Genomic DNA, 15,418 nt, shown 5'->3' with positions numbered 1-15,418 from the left:
CCAGGCATGTTACACCCAACACTAACTAAAAAGAACTTCGTCAGGATCTATGACAGTTGGCTTTGCGCTCCAGACAGGAATAATCATTGTCCCTCAGTATCCTAAGATTCAGCAAAAAAAAAACCCCAAAGCAACATCAAAACCCCAAAAGCGACAGAGCCAAGACCATTGTTTTACATCAGAGCAAAGGGGGCCTGAGCTTCTGACTCTTGATTTCTGCTCAGGTCATGATCTCAGGGTCGTGAGATGGAGCCCCACGCTATGCTCTGCTCTGGGCATGGAGCCTGCTTGGGATTCTCTGTCCCTCTGCCCCTACCCACCCTCCACTAAAAAAAAAAAAAAAAAAAAAAAAAAAAAAATCAGGGACTCCTGGGTGGCTCAGCTGGTTAAGCGAATGCCTTCGGCTCAGGTCATGATCCAGGCGTCCTGGGATCGAGTCCCACATTGGACTCCTTGCTCAGCAGGGAGCCTGCTTCTCCCTCTGCCTGCCGCTCTGTCTGCCTGTGCTTGCTCTCTCTCTCTCTCTGACAAATAAATAAATAAAATCTTTAAAAAAAAAAAATCAGAGCAAAGAGTAATTAGAGATGTGGCTCTCTCCAAGAGACAAACTGCCCATGGAGGGAACTAAATTTTGCTCTATAAATCACCACTGTGAGGAGGAAAAAAAAAAAAATCAAAGTCAAAACCCGGAACACCCCCGAGTAATGCAACGTGGATGGAAGAGTGTCCTTCCCAGGAAACTGCCAGGCCAGCAGCCTCTCGTTCAGAGCAAAAACAACCCACCTCCCCAGGGTAGCTAGTATTTCAATCTCTCACCCTGTGACTGAGGTCAGGGACGCGGTGTTGGCTTCTCGGTCTGGAATGTGTGCTTCAGAAGAACTGGTCCGCAAATGGGTAACTTTGTGCTTCTTGCCATTCCCTTTGTCCAAAGGCAGCGGAAACCGTTTGATTTTTGGTTTGGTTTTAGTGGGGGCCGGCACTGAGGGGCTGGCTGACGGCTGTCCAGGGGACGGAGAGCCCCCGGGAGAGGCGGAGCTGGCTTGCAGAGCGGAGGATAGAGCCTTGTTCGGCTCCAGCCCCATGCTGTCAGGGGCATCTACTGTCTGGGTGAAGTTGGATCCCTGGGTCCCTGGTGCGGAATCAAGTTCACGCTGGGAAGGGAGAATCCCAGTCTTGCTGGCAAGGAGCTGGTTCACGTGCTGAAGCTGATAGTGTTCTTCCGCTTCCCCAGAAGGCGAAGCAGCTGTCATGCCCGCAGTCTGAGCAGAGGGGAGCACGCAGATGCCAGACGCCGCTGTCATTGTAGCAGCCGGAGCCTGTGAGGTGCCCAGTTGTGGAAACATTCCTGAACTCGGCGGCAAGGCCACAGGCTGCTCCTGCATCCCCAGGCTCTGCTGGCTAGCTTTGATCAGAAGGTTGCTTATTGAGCCGATATCCGGGGTACCGAGCAACCTGGGGTTGGCTAACGCGACATGTCCTGGAACGGACGCGCTACTTGTAGGGGCTGCTGTGGTTTGCATGGATACAACATTCAAGACGGAGGAACCGGCTGCCAGGCCAGACACAGGCCCCGCGGTGAGGTGGCCAGTATCCTGGCTTATTGTAGACGCGCCCGCCGCCGCGGCTGCTGTGCCGCCCACACTCTGTGGTAACAGGGGTGCCTGTTCAAAATACATGATGCCAGATTTAGACCTTTTTATGATGTTGGGGACAGTTCGGTGAGATGAAGTATTAAGTGACCCCAGCTCTAACAGGTTGGGGTGGTTTGGCAGCTGAGAGGGTGTGAAGTTAATCAGGGTCATGTTAGAGACCACATCGGAAGGGGCAATGGTTGAAGGGGTGCTAGAGGGAGCGAGTTTTTTATTCTTTCGGGTGTGTAGACGAGATATGGGTCTTTTCTTGAGTCCAGAGGATGGAGTGGCTACTGTGGTACTGAGGTCTGTCCTCTGGCTGGCTTCTGAAACCAAAAGTTGGGGATCTGGAGGAGGCTGAACCCCAATAAGTAGGCCTGAAGGAGGACTGCTGATGTTAGGTGGGAAACTACTTTGAGCAGCTGCAGGGAAGGAATGTAAGTGCTGGTGATGAGGCATGGGGAGCAATCCTTTGCTAGCAGGAGGGAACAGAGATGGAGAAGTTGGCAAGCTTGGATTTAGTCCCGTGGCTAGGGTGAGACCACTTCCCATGGGCCCCAAGACTGAAGTATTTGTCTCCATCACATTGGGTGTAGAGCTAACAGAAGAGGTCAACTGGATTTTTTGGGTCACTCCATTTGGAAGAGTTTGGAGAACATAAAGTGGCTGCATGTTCTGGTTAACCACAATGAGTTTCTCAGTGGCTGGTTTCAGGTGGGGTGGAGTGGTCTGGACAGCTGCATTAGAAATCTGAGATGGGCCAGGACTCTCGGTAGAATTGGGCACATATTTCTGGTTCTGGATAGGAACAGTAGGGGAAACAGGTACCTGAAGGCCGGGGGTGCTACTGTTTCTAGTTAAATCCTGATTGTTGCCATGACCTTGCTCCACTGAACCACAGGGAGGGCTGGAAATGTGGTCTGCGTCCATGTGTCCTTGGATAAAATGATCGGGAGTCATGTGGCCTTCGGGCGTGGGATCCACTCCTGGACTCAGCAGTGCTGAGTCGCCTTCGGAGGAAGCCACAGACTTCTCTGTGATGGTTACTCTCTTCTCTCCTGAGTCAGAGATCACAGCCAGTCTACTGGGATTCTGGCTGGGGACAGTGGGACTCCGGGTGGTCAGGACAGACAGGTCGGACGGCAGCTCCAGAGGCAGCTCAAACTGCTCCTCTGCCGAGATGGAGGAAGAGACGCTGCTGTCCACGGGCTCTGCTGTCGGCAACTGCTGGGAAAAGACCTCGAAAAGACCCATGTCCTTTTCTCGATTACTGTCGAGACCCAAACCTTCACCCAGATTCAGGAGTTCCGACGAAGAGGACTCTGGGCTCTCGCCCAAAGCCTGCATGGAGGGAGTGTTCTTCAGTACAAAGTCCATAATGTCCGAGGGCAGGATGTTCCCACAGTCGTCACTGTTGTTGTTATCCGAGTCCGACTTCAGGAGCTCAGTATTGTAGGTGTCCAGGAGGTTCTTGTCTGATGGGGTGCTTGTGTGGACCCGGCGGCTTGACTCCAGTGAGCTGAGCTGAGCCTCCAAGGAATCCTGTCCCTGGGTTTTAACTCTGCTTACGGAGTGGCAGTTATCCATCTTTGGCTCGTTTTTGTGGCCAACGGAACTCTTAATGACGTGTTCTTTCTCACTGGGATCTTCAGGTCGCTCGATCTTTAAGTTCTCTGTTCCGTTTTCTTTCCCATTTCTTTTCGGAATCTGGCTGCTCTTCCTCGTGGTGGCCGTGACGCTAGTATCGCTCTCTGTGCCATCATCGACGCCATCCAGCTGGGAAATTTTGGGAAGGTCACACTGCTCCTCCTCCCGAAATAAATTATGGGATGCCAGCCGCTCATCTCCACCTGAGGAAATCACTGTTCTGGTGAAATTATAATAGTACAGGTCATCTTCGTCGGAGGTGCTCAGGTCGTCAGCCCCATCCACCTGTCCTTCGGCTGATCTCTTGCCCCGCTTCTTCCCAGTGGAGCTGCTGTAGAATGGAATGTCTTCTTCACCGTAGGATCTCACTCCGTACAGCGGGGTGAGCCCGAAGAACATGTTGGAGCGTGCCCGGGCACTGCGGCGGGGGTATCTCCTCTTGAAAGCACCGTCCTCCTGAGGTTTGGGACCGTCTGGAAGCATCAGGTTTCTGTCCTGTGCCGGCAGATTCTGGTAGTTGTTACTCTGAGGATCCTGGGATGAGGTGTTCTTGGGGCTTGGCTGGGCCACTGGACCATCTCCCGGACTTTCAGAGGCTGCAACTGGTTCTGTGGGAGAGGCGGACTCTACGTGCAAAGGGGACACGGGGTTCCCTTCCTTCGGTGTATTCTTGGACTGGCCCTCACTTTCCATTTTGAGAGGTGTCAGAGTCACCTTGACTGTGCGCTTCCGGGGTGTCTGTACTTCCTTGGCAGGTCCCTCTACTTGCACGGACGGAGCTTTGGGGACTCCCGGAATGGAGAGGCCTTTGTCTCCAACCTTATCAGAAGAAACGTTATTACATGGCCGTTGCCCCATAAACTCAGGAGTCAAAACCTCATCCATGAACTCCGGCTTTAGGGTTCCCTCTTCACCAGTTGTCACCTGACCCGGTTCCAAAAAAGATTTACTGGAATGTTTTTCTCTGAAAGTTTCTTTGCAAGACTTTTTCCCTTTCTGTCTCCGGTCTCTGGAACTAGATCCCATGTGTTCGTTGATGATGGACGATCTGCTGCTCACTCCAGAGAGCTTCAAGGTTTTGACTCCCGCATCTTCGTCGGGAGGGGGGTTTACCGATTGGTTAGAATCTATGTGTTGGTCCCGATCGTTCCTCTGCCCTCTCAGATGGAGTGGGGGGAAGGAGAGGGCCTCTTTAGAAGAATACGGCCCTGAAGAGAGTTCAGCAAAAGTGCCGATCTGGCTAGCGTTTAGTTCTCCAGGTGCTGTATTATGAACCTGTGGGGCCAGTTTGGGAATGCCGGGATAAGCCCCGGTATGTGCAGACCCATCTGAGCTCTTGGAACTTGGCACTTTGGTCTTCTCTCCTTTCAAAGAGGAGCTCTTGGATCCCAGGTCTGAAGCGCTGGAATGCTTCACTTCAGAAGAGGAAGACCCATCCAAGTGGCTGGTTTTAGTGCCCACTGTAACTACTGTCCTTTGCAAATTTGAAGAGGTGGGAGTGTTTTGCCCTAAATTAGTATTTGAATTCAGTGGTCCTAAGACATGATCAACTGCTTTGGCACTTGACTCAAGATCTGTGGCAGTCCCGATGGTGGAGACTGAGGAAACACTATTCCTGGAGTAAGTACCCCCAGTTCTCATTGGAGACATTATCCGGAGTTTAGACCGCTGGGGTGACAAGGAAGAAGTGCTGTGACGCCTGGAGCCAATGCTTCGGAGTCCAGAGGAGAGTAAAGGGTCACCCACTGTGACTATTTCATGAGTGGTTGGGGTAGGACTTCCTGAACAAGAGAGAAAAAGTAATAAAGTCTATTACGGAGAGAAAGAATGTGGGGTGGCCATTATTTTCAATGACTTGGCAGTGGCTTATAACTGAAAGCTGCAAATCAAGATTTTCAATGAGCAAAGCCACTAAGGCCTGGAAGAATGACAAGCTCATCTCTGAGCTGACCTTTTTGGGGCAAGTTAGTCAATGAGGTAAGTCCTTTACCTGCAGAAGGCAACGGCCGACAGCCAGGGGATCTCTGTGTCGGAGAATAACTAGGTGTTCGAATCCTAGGGACCTTTGAGATGACGTGGTAAAAACAGGAGCCAGAGGTTTGCGAGTGAGGTCGGTCTGGTGAGGAAGGACTTATAATTTCAGCCGTGTTTTGACTTTCTTTAGATGAAATTTCTGTGATAGGAAAGAAAAACTCTTACTTTAAAAAAAAAAAGGTCCAATTAAAGTATCAAATGAACCAATACAAAGCAAGCTGTTAAGTAAAGATCAAAATAGAAACAAATGAGATCTCCCAGAGAGACGACTTTCCCCACCTTCAGTCACAGTATTCTCCCAAATCTAATTCGAGTCCCACCTTGATTAAAGACTCACCTGCAAAAGACGTGGGACTGTGAGCGATGGTCCTGTTTTCATCATGCTCCACGGTGCTGTTGATATCCGGCTCCACCACCGGGGGGCGGCACTCCACGATCTTGCACGTATACACACAGCGCTTGCGAGCGTCCGTGGTGCTCCAGTAAACCCTGGAACACCTGGCAAACAGACCCACACAAATCCCTGTGAGTGACAGGACAGAAGCAGAGACGGACATCTGCCAAAGCCTCTTCTCATCCTGGCTCCCCTGGTCTCCTTGATTTACAGAATTTAGCTTTACATCACCGATTCTTATTCTAGGTCCCCTTGGCTCGGATGTTCCAGGGTTTCTGAAGTTGTTGGTTTTTCCTAGCCTCTCAGAAAACAGCACCAAATCTTTTTTTATTGTAGCGTAAGCAGGAGACAAAAATAGTAAAATATCCTAAAAATGCAGAGAAAGGAAAATACTAACATCTACTGCAAGATATAGTTATTGGCCTTCAGGAAGGGACTACCATCGCCCCCAAGGTGTACACAGAAGGGAAAAAGCAAACCTGAAGTGTCCCCTTTGGGAGAAAAGCCCCATAAGACAAGGGAAGTGTAATTGCTTCTGATCTGCTGGATGCTGACGGAGCCTGGTTTATACAAAGAACTGCCAGCTCGACATACAGACTGTGTTGCCGGAATTGGAATGCAAAATAAACTGGTGTAGAGATAGCAAAATGAGACTCCAAAATGGGAGAGACAAAAAGGGAGTTTTAAATTTACACTGTCAGCCCGCTAGAAGTTTAAGCCATTTGCTTCACGTAGGAGAGAGGATAAATGTTCACTGGACAATATGATCATTATTGTGGGGGGGTTCTATTTTTAGCTTGAGGACCGAGGCCTGAGGTGTTTGATCCACTACAACAATGGGGACCTTTAAATCCAGATACGTGGAACTCCAGTGGAATCTTAAAAGAGACTGACCTTGTGATTTTTTTTTTTAATTTAGGTTTTATTTGGAAATGATTCTGAAAGTATGCCAATAATACATTCCTTTTATAACTGGATTTAGTGGACATAAAAAGATACTTTAGTCCCAATCTACAAAAAAGTAGCAAAAAAGTAGTGAATTTTAGGTGGCGATTAAAAGCAGCTCTCCCTTCAACGAGCTGCTCATTGTTCAGGGTGCCCCAGCTGTGGGGGCTGGTGTCTTGGGTCCATGCTGCTACTTACTGATATCCAATAGGAAAAAGCTTATCTTCACAGTCAGAGAGATCATTCAGGATTCCCAAGCAGTCAATTGTCATGGAGCCTGATCAAGGAAAGAAGAACGGGTGAGAGGAGGTAATGAGAAGGCTCACTTTATACCCAAAGACTAGGAAGTGCCCCAGAGACAGAGCCAGGGGCCCGCATCATACCAATCATCATGTGGATGTTCTCCGGCTCCAAGCCATTGAGAAACTTTCTTCTCAAGCTGATTCCTTCAAAGTCCACAAACACTCTTCTAAAAACTTCAAATCCATTCTCAGGAACCACCTAAAACAAAACCCAGCTGTTAACGACAGCCTATTCCTTGACACATTCCATGTGATACTGACTGTCCCTTAGGGCAAGTGCAAAGCCTCTCAAAATCACCGTGCTGTCTCACAGGAGGACTGCCCTACTTCTCAGAAGGTGATTCCAGGAACACACAGTAGGAAGGTGAAACAAAGCTTACCATCTTGCTGTTTCCAGCCTATTTCCCCTGAGCTCCTATAGAATTTGAAAAGCAATGAAGCTCTCACCTCGCCTTTAATCAGATCCCGATGTCGCTGGCAATACACTTTCTTATCATCCAGGAAGACACAGTTCTTGGCGCGAGAACACATGAAGTGATAGTTGCTGGTGCAGGATGTAAGGCAGCAGCCCACGGTGGCTCCTGGCTTTTGGCAGAACTCACATCGCTAACCATCCAGAGAAAACAGGCCCAAGTCAGACTTTCAAATGTTTTAAGCCACTTTCCTTCTCCTCTGTAGAACTACCCCATTCTGGTTTTCCTACAAGTCATTTTTTTTTTTTATTGGTAATCAGCTGAATTACAGAGAACTAATACGAACCCTAAAGCCTCGTCTACAAATCCTCTCTCTCCCATTGTCCCTGGGGCCCTGTAACTATTAAATGTAAAGACTACACTTTGATTTAGAACTTAAACAAAAAGTTTTGTTTCTAGGATGCACGAATGATTTATAGAAGATAAAACTTTGAGGACTGATTCTAAAAACATCATCTTACTAGAAAGCCACTATATCCAAAAGAACTCAGTTCTAGAAAGATTATACCAGGCAGAAACACAAGGGTTCTCTAGTTACTAGATTTAACAGATTACAATTTATTTCACAATTCAAAGATCGCCTTCAGCGAGCCTGTACGTCACCACCTTATTCTGTCACAGTCACAGTCTGGGCTCCCCTCTCCACAGAAGACTTTTTGTTTGTGCTCGCCATACAATCTACATGGGCTTTTGTTTGCTTCTCTCTCTCTCTTTCTTTCTGATAATTCTTCATCTTCTCCCCTCTTTCAAAGTATAGCTTTTAAAATTTTACTCCTTCGTGGCCTTTTCTGACGACTCTCAGCATCTACTGATCATTTCCTTCATCCTTTTCCTGTTGAGTGTATTTATGTGGGTTTTTCCTATGGAACCACAGAGTGCTGATTCAACTGGGACCTCCAAGATCATTTTGTCTAAATCACTTAATAAAGTAACACCTTTCTTGCACATTTAAATTGTCTCCCAAACTAGGTAATACTCTGTCTTCTATTTCTTATGCACCAACCCCCAGAGGTCAGAGTAGCAATTTGCCTACAGAAAACACCAGCGTTTGTCGCTGGCTAACCATTCTGAAGGCAGTGTAAAACCTCAATGAAGTAGCATGAAGCCACAGAGAGAACATGTGGAAACTGAGGGGAATCTTTTCCGTAACATTTACACCAGGTCTTACCAGCTGCTTGCCCCTGATCACAGCCATGTGCACATTCTTTAGTGATCCATCATCGTCTTCAAACACTTCTGCTGACCACAAAGCGCAATTTACATGTGTCCACTCATTTTGGCCAATGTAAAGCAAACGGCCAGCATCCTATGAAATCAAGAGATTTCTTTTTTCTTTAAAGAATATAATGTCAAAGAAGGTTTTCCTTGGTATTAACTTTACCTCAGTCAAGATAACATCAATAATAATTCTTTAACTTGGGGATGTACACAAAAATCAAAACTCACTTCTCAATGTTTTTCTGTTTCCACCTCTCACCCTTCTAGAATCCATAAACGGGAAATATTTTATAAACATAGAGAATCAAAACACAAGCAGTATGTGGTAAGTTTATGAAAGTGTGCACTGATTTCTTCAAAACCGTATTTCAAAGACAGTCCTCTTAGTTTGCATTAAAAAACCTTTTTGGGCGCCTGGGTGGCTCAGTGGGTTAAGCCTCTGCCTTCGGCTCGGGTCATGATCTCGGGGTCCTGGGATAAAGGCCCGCTTTGGGCTCTCTCTGTTCAGCGGGGAGCCTGTTTCCCTCTCTCTCTCTCTGCCTGCCTCTGCCTACCTGTGATCGATCTCTCTCTCTCTCTCTCTCTCTCATAAATAAATAAATAAATAAAAATTAAAAACCTTTTTTATTATGCGCTTACTATGTGACCAGTACTAAATAAAGCTTTATAAGCATTATTTCCTTTAATCCTCATAGATTTAATCCTCACAGAGCACAGAAATGAATCCAGGCAGCTGCCAGAACTGGAGATCTTAACCATTCTGCCTGCCTACGTTAAACACAAGTCTTTCATACACAAACTTATATATTTTACTGACTTTCACAAAATCTTTTTGAGAAATCTCCTGTAGAAATTACTAGACATCAACAGGTTAATTTAAGGCAACTCATCTTTTTTTTTTTCTTTTTTTAAATTTTAAGTGGTCTTCACGACCAGTGTGGAGCCCAATGTGGGCTTAAACTCACCACCCAGAGATTAAGACCAGAGCTGGTATCAAGAGTTGGATGCTTAACCAACTGAGCCACCCAGGTGCCCCAATGTAAATCATCTTTTAAATCAACTAAATCAGTTATAGAAAAAAGACCACAAGTGCTATAAGCTAGGTGACAAACATTCATTAAATAAATGGCACCTAGTCATCGAATTAAGACACAAAGGACCGAACAGTTCACATAAGCATCTGCTACGTAGGACTCTGTTCGCCAAGGTACTTACGTTAGCACTGTCATCACCATACGTCAAACACAATGCACATTGTCTATTATCTTCTATGCCTGGGGGTGGGTTCAGTTCTGGACTATCTTCTCGACTCCTATCAGTACCTTGAACCCAAAAGACATCCAGTTAAAAGCAGCAATACTAGGTCTGATTTCCAGGAAGAAAAAAACAATTTGGCTTAAATAGCCTGTGGCTTATAAAATAAACACCTTCAAAAACTGTTCAAAGTTATGCTATCTCACCATCTGTTGAGAGTATTTATGTCGATTTGTTACCAGGCCAAGCTAGGCAAAAATAGTGATTTTATTACATTTAAGGATGGACCTGAAAATTTCTTTCCAACATGCAAGTTTATTAAATTTATGTTCACAGAGTTAATCAGCTGCATCTAGAGAGAAATGGATAATGACTCATTTGGTGCCTTACTCAGAATTGGTGGTGTAGGAGGATGGAGAGGAGTTGGAGAGTCTGGTTCCCCAGGCCCTTTAGGTTTGGGAGCTGGAATGATTTTCTTCATTAGAGGAGGCTGCTCAGTGTGGCTGTTTTCCTCTCGCTCCTGCCACTGAGCATAATTATGGTCAAGTGAAGGTGGAAGCACTGCGTTTGGTAACATCCCACTGCTGAAAATAATTGATTCAACAAGCATTTATTGAACTCCTACGATATACCCGGAACTATACAAAATAATCAAATTCTTGATATCATCAGGTCACAGCCCCATGCATAAGCCATTCACAGATTATAAGGACCAGCCACAGAATCTGAAAACTGTTTAAATATACAGAACTTTATTATTTTAAGAAAACCATATTCTTGATATATGACTCTTGGTTAAGCTTCCAGAAGCAAGTGATAACTTTCCCAAAGAATCAAAAGGATTTACTGGAATAAAAATTTAAGGTTAAATATGGAGAGTCAAGAGCAATAGTAAGCACAATTTGAACTGAGTAACACAGAGCCCAACTAAGACAAGTCTGAATACCGAGCTACACACAGAAGCACATGTATTGTACATATGCCCCAAGTTAAGCCAAGCTGCAGAAAACATAATAAAAAGAGGGGTGATAGACTAAAATAACCATTAAGTATTAGCTCTAAATCAGCACTGAAAAGGCATTTCAACAGACTAATTTTTAATCTTAAAACCTAGTCTACAGAAACCTTAATCTAGAACTCTGATTTCTAGCTGATGAGGTAGGAAAAAAAAAGTAATACCAAATTTACTTACTTGCTTGATACTTTATTTGGCTCCCAAAACCTAGACTTTTTGACACTGAACCATGGAAAAACACGTTCCATTTGCTACCAAAAAAGCAAACAAACAAACAAAATGTAAGCATGTGAACTTTCATTTGGAAACCACAGAAAACCAACAACTTCACACCAGCTTCTAAGTCAATGATTTCAGGCCACCAAGGGAAAGATCCACCCACTCTGGTGACCTCACCAACTTCTTCCCAAAGAATCAGAGGAATGAGTTAAACCAAAAGATGTTTTACACATACAGCAAAACAAAACGGAGAAGAGAACAAATCCGTTCTGTTCGTGGAGTAATTACCCATAGATAAGCATTAAAAACATGAACTATTAATATCATTCACCCGAATAAAGAAGGACTTGACCATGCTGTTGGCTTTTTTAATCTCTGGCTGCCCTCCATCTGAATTAATGGCTGCTTGAATGATCTTCACGATATCATCACTGAATTCCAACTGTATAAGAAAACAAAGTATTAATTATTCATAAAAACAGTGTGTTCTCAAAACCACTTCCTCTTCCCTCCTAAATCACCCAGCCCAGAGAGCCAACAGAAAATGGACACCCTATTTTAATGCAGTGTAATGTAATGTCTCTTTACCAGAGGTCTCTATAAGTCAGTTCACAATTAACTTGGGGCAGTCAAGAGAAGCCAGGCTAATAAGGCAAGCATGCAAATAAACTGGTTCTATCACAGTAAGTAACCCAAAGAGAGCCGTAACTTTTTATTTGGGTTAAAATAAACAAATGAATAGCAAATATGGACCATGAGATAACAGATAATCATTCCCATAGATTCTTAAAACCGTAACTTTAAAACATACCTTTTATAAATGAGTATCTTATATAGAAAGATACAATATTTAGACGTGATTTTGAGAGGGGCAAACCAAGTAACTTCACATTAGCATCTTTCCACGACAGTTTTTTTTTTTTAAAGATTTTTATTTATTTATTTGAGATAAGAGAGCAGAAGCAGGGGTGCAGAGGGAGAGGGAGAAGCAGGCTCCCTGCTCAGCAGGGAGCCTATTGTGGGGCTCGATCTAGGACCCTGGGATCATGACCCAAGCTGAAGGCAGACACTTAATCGAATGAGCCACCCAGGTGCCCCTCTATAAACAGTTTTAATAAAAAATAATATTCAGAGAACTCAGATGACAGCCAAATTAAAAAAACCTTTTGAGACACTACCTTCCCATCTTCTGAAACACAGAGCTAAAAGAACTCATATATTTTTAGGTATTTAAATCCACACGACATTTCTAAATATAATACAAACCATCTCTTGGTGCTTACTCCCAGCCTCGTCCCCCAAAGACCCAAAGGAGCTAAACTGGCATTTGAAACATTGGTAGTCTGAGGTAGAGACATACCACAGATGTGTAGTTCCCTTGGTCCATTTTCCTCTTGACTCCCTCCAGATCTAAGGGCTGCTGATCTTCCTGTTTGCTGACCTCAGTAAGCACTGGAGGGTCCGGTCCTTCTGGGGAGCTGCGGGAAGGTATACTCTCCTCTGTCTCAGGATTTAAGTCTGGAGGCTTGGCAGCCTGTTGCCAGGAAAGACAAGTTTCTTTTATCTAACACTGAAAATGAGGCATCAGTGAAAATTCTATTCAAATTAATAAAGATGGTACTGAATGATACATATTATAAAACTTGAAGAACATGAAAATAAGCACAGATTTCTTAAATAATAGAAAAAGGGCATCAGAATGAGCCAGTTCTGTAATCATTTGACCATGTAAACTTAGAAGTTTGTAACTTCCAAATGGAGTATGAAGACATAGAAACTGTCCAGTTCCTTCTGAGGGAGACAGAGATGGCAAACTTTCCTATTCAAACGATGGAGCTCTATGAGGAGATAAAGCAGCAGCCTAGCTCTGAGTTTGAGTTATCCATGCATTTTTTCCAACATTTTACCTTGTATTTCCAATGACTACTCCATAGATGTACAGTTCACAACTTCAATGGACAAAAACTAGTGGTTTACAAATTCTGCCCTGAGGAGCCCTCGGGATTTCCCAGAGTGATAGTCCACGACTGTCAGAGTAGGCCACCACTCTCCCTCTCATCCAGATTACTCCAACTGCTTTCTGACCACAGTTCCTGCCTCTAGCTTCCGTCCTCGCCAATCCTTCCTCCCTCTCCAGTCAGAATCTTTTTTTTTTTCTAAAAAACAACTCTGATCAGGTCATTCTTCACTGAAGCCTTTCATTGCTATCCCCCCAGAGCCCTCAGAGTATAAAATACACATTTCTTATTAGTAACAGCAAAGAAAATCCCCAGAGAAGGTCCTACTCTTGGTATTAAAGGTTTTTTCTTTCTTTCTCTTTCTTTCTTTCTTTCTTTCTTTCTTTCTTTCTTTCTTTCTTTCTTTCTTTCAAGATTTTATTTATTTATTTGACAGACACGGATCACAAGTAGGCAGACAGGAAGAGAGAGGGGGGAAGCAGGCTCCCCGCCGAGCAGAGAGCCTGATGCGGGGCTTGATCCCAGGACCCTGAGATCATGACCTGAGCCGAAGGCAGAGGCTTAACCCACTGAGCCACCCAGGCGCCCCCCCCCCAAAGATTTTCTTAATGGCTGAGAGCCAAAGCAAGTAAGTCTATAAACTAAATGAAGAATGGAGCAAACGAACGCTCCCTCGCTGGGTGAAGCCGCCCAAGAATGAACTCCCAGGGCCGACCTGTCGGTAGCGAAGCAAGTGGCTGGTGGTCCGAGAGTTGAGCAGAGCTGTCAGAACCTGCTTCAGAGAGATCTGCAGCTCCTTCTCCAGGGCCAGCCGCCACTCTGCAGGGTGCCGCTCGGTGCAGTTCACACAGGTGTAGGCCACACTCTCTGGCAGGTTAGACAGAATCTCATACATCTCATCTAGAAAAACAAAACCCACAATGCTGAGGGGCTCCGAAGAATGGCAGAGAGGGAGAAGAGGACACTACTCCCCTGAACTGAATACAAAGCTGTACCCTGAGGACGGCAGCAGGACTCTTGACGTCCCCTAGGAACCCAGCACATATTGATCTCTGAAGGGACACTATTTTTTTTTTTTTTTAAAGATTTTATTTATTTATTTGACAGAGAGAGATCACAAGTAGACAGAGAGGCAGGCAGAGAGAGAGAGGGAAGCAGGCTCCCCGCCGAGCAGAGCGCCCGATGCGGGACTCGATCCCAGGACCCTGAGATCATGACCTGAGCCGAAGGCAGCGGCTTAACCCACTGAGCCACCCAGGCGCCCTGAAGGGACACTATTAACGCTAGCCCAGGATTTGGTTACTGGAGAACCAACAGGTTAAGTTACCCGCAAAAAAGAGCAAATACATACTTTAAAGGGATACGTTCATGATAAATGAGCACAACTTGACAAGAAGGTGCTTATAGAGGTGGAAATTTGAGAAGACTTCAAGCAACAACACGGCCATAACTTTACGTTTACAAATTACTTTGGGGGCTATAAAGGTACCAAGCAAGAAAAAACTGTAATAAAAAGACTCCAACCTTCTGTACCTGAAAGATTCTCACATTTGGAATGGACCCAGCGATCACACTTTCCACACTGCATCATCTTACTCTCATAGTCATCGTCATCGTAACACTTATCACAGAGAGGGCAGAAGTTCCCTGAAAGCAAAGCACACTTTTCAGCAGCGCTCTGGCTTACACACCAGTGCCTCCCAGGCCCTAGCTCCGTGTGCCAGCTCTCCTCAGCAGCTGCTCACAGGTGCCAGCAGGGACCTACTATGCAACGCTCACACATCTGTCAAGTGTTCAGGTTTTCCTGAGCTCTTAGAACATGCCACTGATTTTATCGAGACTCATTTTTTGAAGGTCACGAGGTAGAGTTTACAAAGAACACAGGAGAGAAAGAATGAATGTTCTCTCTTACACATTCCAAAGAAAGGTTTGTATTTTCAAAAAGAGGTGAAGAGGCGGGATTTAAAAAGCAGTTAATTTACACTCTCTCCTTATTCTTAGTGGTTTAAGTTAGAGCTCAGAGCAGCAGTTCCTAAAATTCAACACAAATGACAGCCTTCATCAATTTGCTTTATCCATGCACCCCCACTACTCTTTTTTATTTTTTTAAAGCTTTATTTATTTATTTATTTGACAGAGAGAATGAGCACAAGCAGGGGAGCAGCAGCAGGAGGCAGAAGCAAGCTTTCCACTGGATGGGGAGCCTAACACGGGACTCTATTCCAGTACCCTGAGATCATGACCTCAGCCATAGGCAGATGCTTACCCAACAAACAGAGTCACCCAGGCGCTCCCCCTCTGTTATCCTTTACTTAATAGATTACTTTA

At 45.3% G+C, this 15,418-nt stretch overlaps 1 protein-coding gene across 10 annotated transcripts in view; it reads right to left on the bottom strand.

Annotated features, from left to right (window-relative positions):
* Window positions 1-15,418, bottom strand: part of KMT2A (lysine methyltransferase 2A) — a 75,337-nt gene that overhangs the window by 13,775 nt on the left and 46,144 nt on the right. For 6 of the 10 annotated variants that reach the window (XM_032868626.1, XM_032868627.1, XM_032868631.1 and 3 more), the window contains 14 exons: window positions 14,615-14,737; window positions 13,806-13,990; window positions 12,493-12,666; window positions 11,464-11,574; window positions 11,091-11,164; window positions 10,289-10,482; window positions 9,860-9,966; window positions 8,595-8,732; window positions 7,401-7,559; window positions 7,035-7,152; window positions 6,850-6,928; window positions 5,650-5,810; window positions 5,269-5,451; window positions 817-5,059 (listed from right to left, as the gene is read on the bottom strand). In XM_032868626.1, the coding sequence (XP_032724517.1) occupies window positions 817-5,059; window positions 5,269-5,451; window positions 5,650-5,810; window positions 6,850-6,928; window positions 7,035-7,152; window positions 7,401-7,559; window positions 8,595-8,732; window positions 9,860-9,966; window positions 10,289-10,482; window positions 11,091-11,164; window positions 11,464-11,574; window positions 12,493-12,666; window positions 13,806-13,990; window positions 14,615-14,737 (6,049 nt within the window). The remainder of the gene's footprint in view (window positions 1-816; window positions 5,060-5,268; window positions 5,452-5,649; window positions 5,811-6,849; window positions 6,929-7,034; window positions 7,153-7,400; window positions 7,560-8,594; window positions 8,733-9,859; window positions 9,967-10,288; window positions 10,483-11,090; window positions 11,165-11,463; window positions 11,575-12,492; window positions 12,667-13,805; window positions 13,991-14,614; window positions 14,738-15,418) is intronic. The other 4 variants (XM_032868628.1, XM_032868633.1, XM_032868630.1 and 1 more) reach the window with 2 other exon arrangements.

Source organism: Lontra canadensis, unplaced genomic scaffold (assembly GCF_010015895.1).
Source record: "Lontra canadensis isolate GAN:19392208 unplaced genomic scaffold, GSC_riverotter_1.0 scaffold36, whole genome shotgun sequence".
Classification (NCBI taxonomy): Eukaryota; Metazoa; Chordata; class Mammalia; order Carnivora; family Mustelidae; genus Lontra; species Lontra canadensis.
The sequence above is the reverse complement of the archived record's forward strand: the minus strand, read 5'-3'. Positions and strand labels throughout refer to the sequence as shown.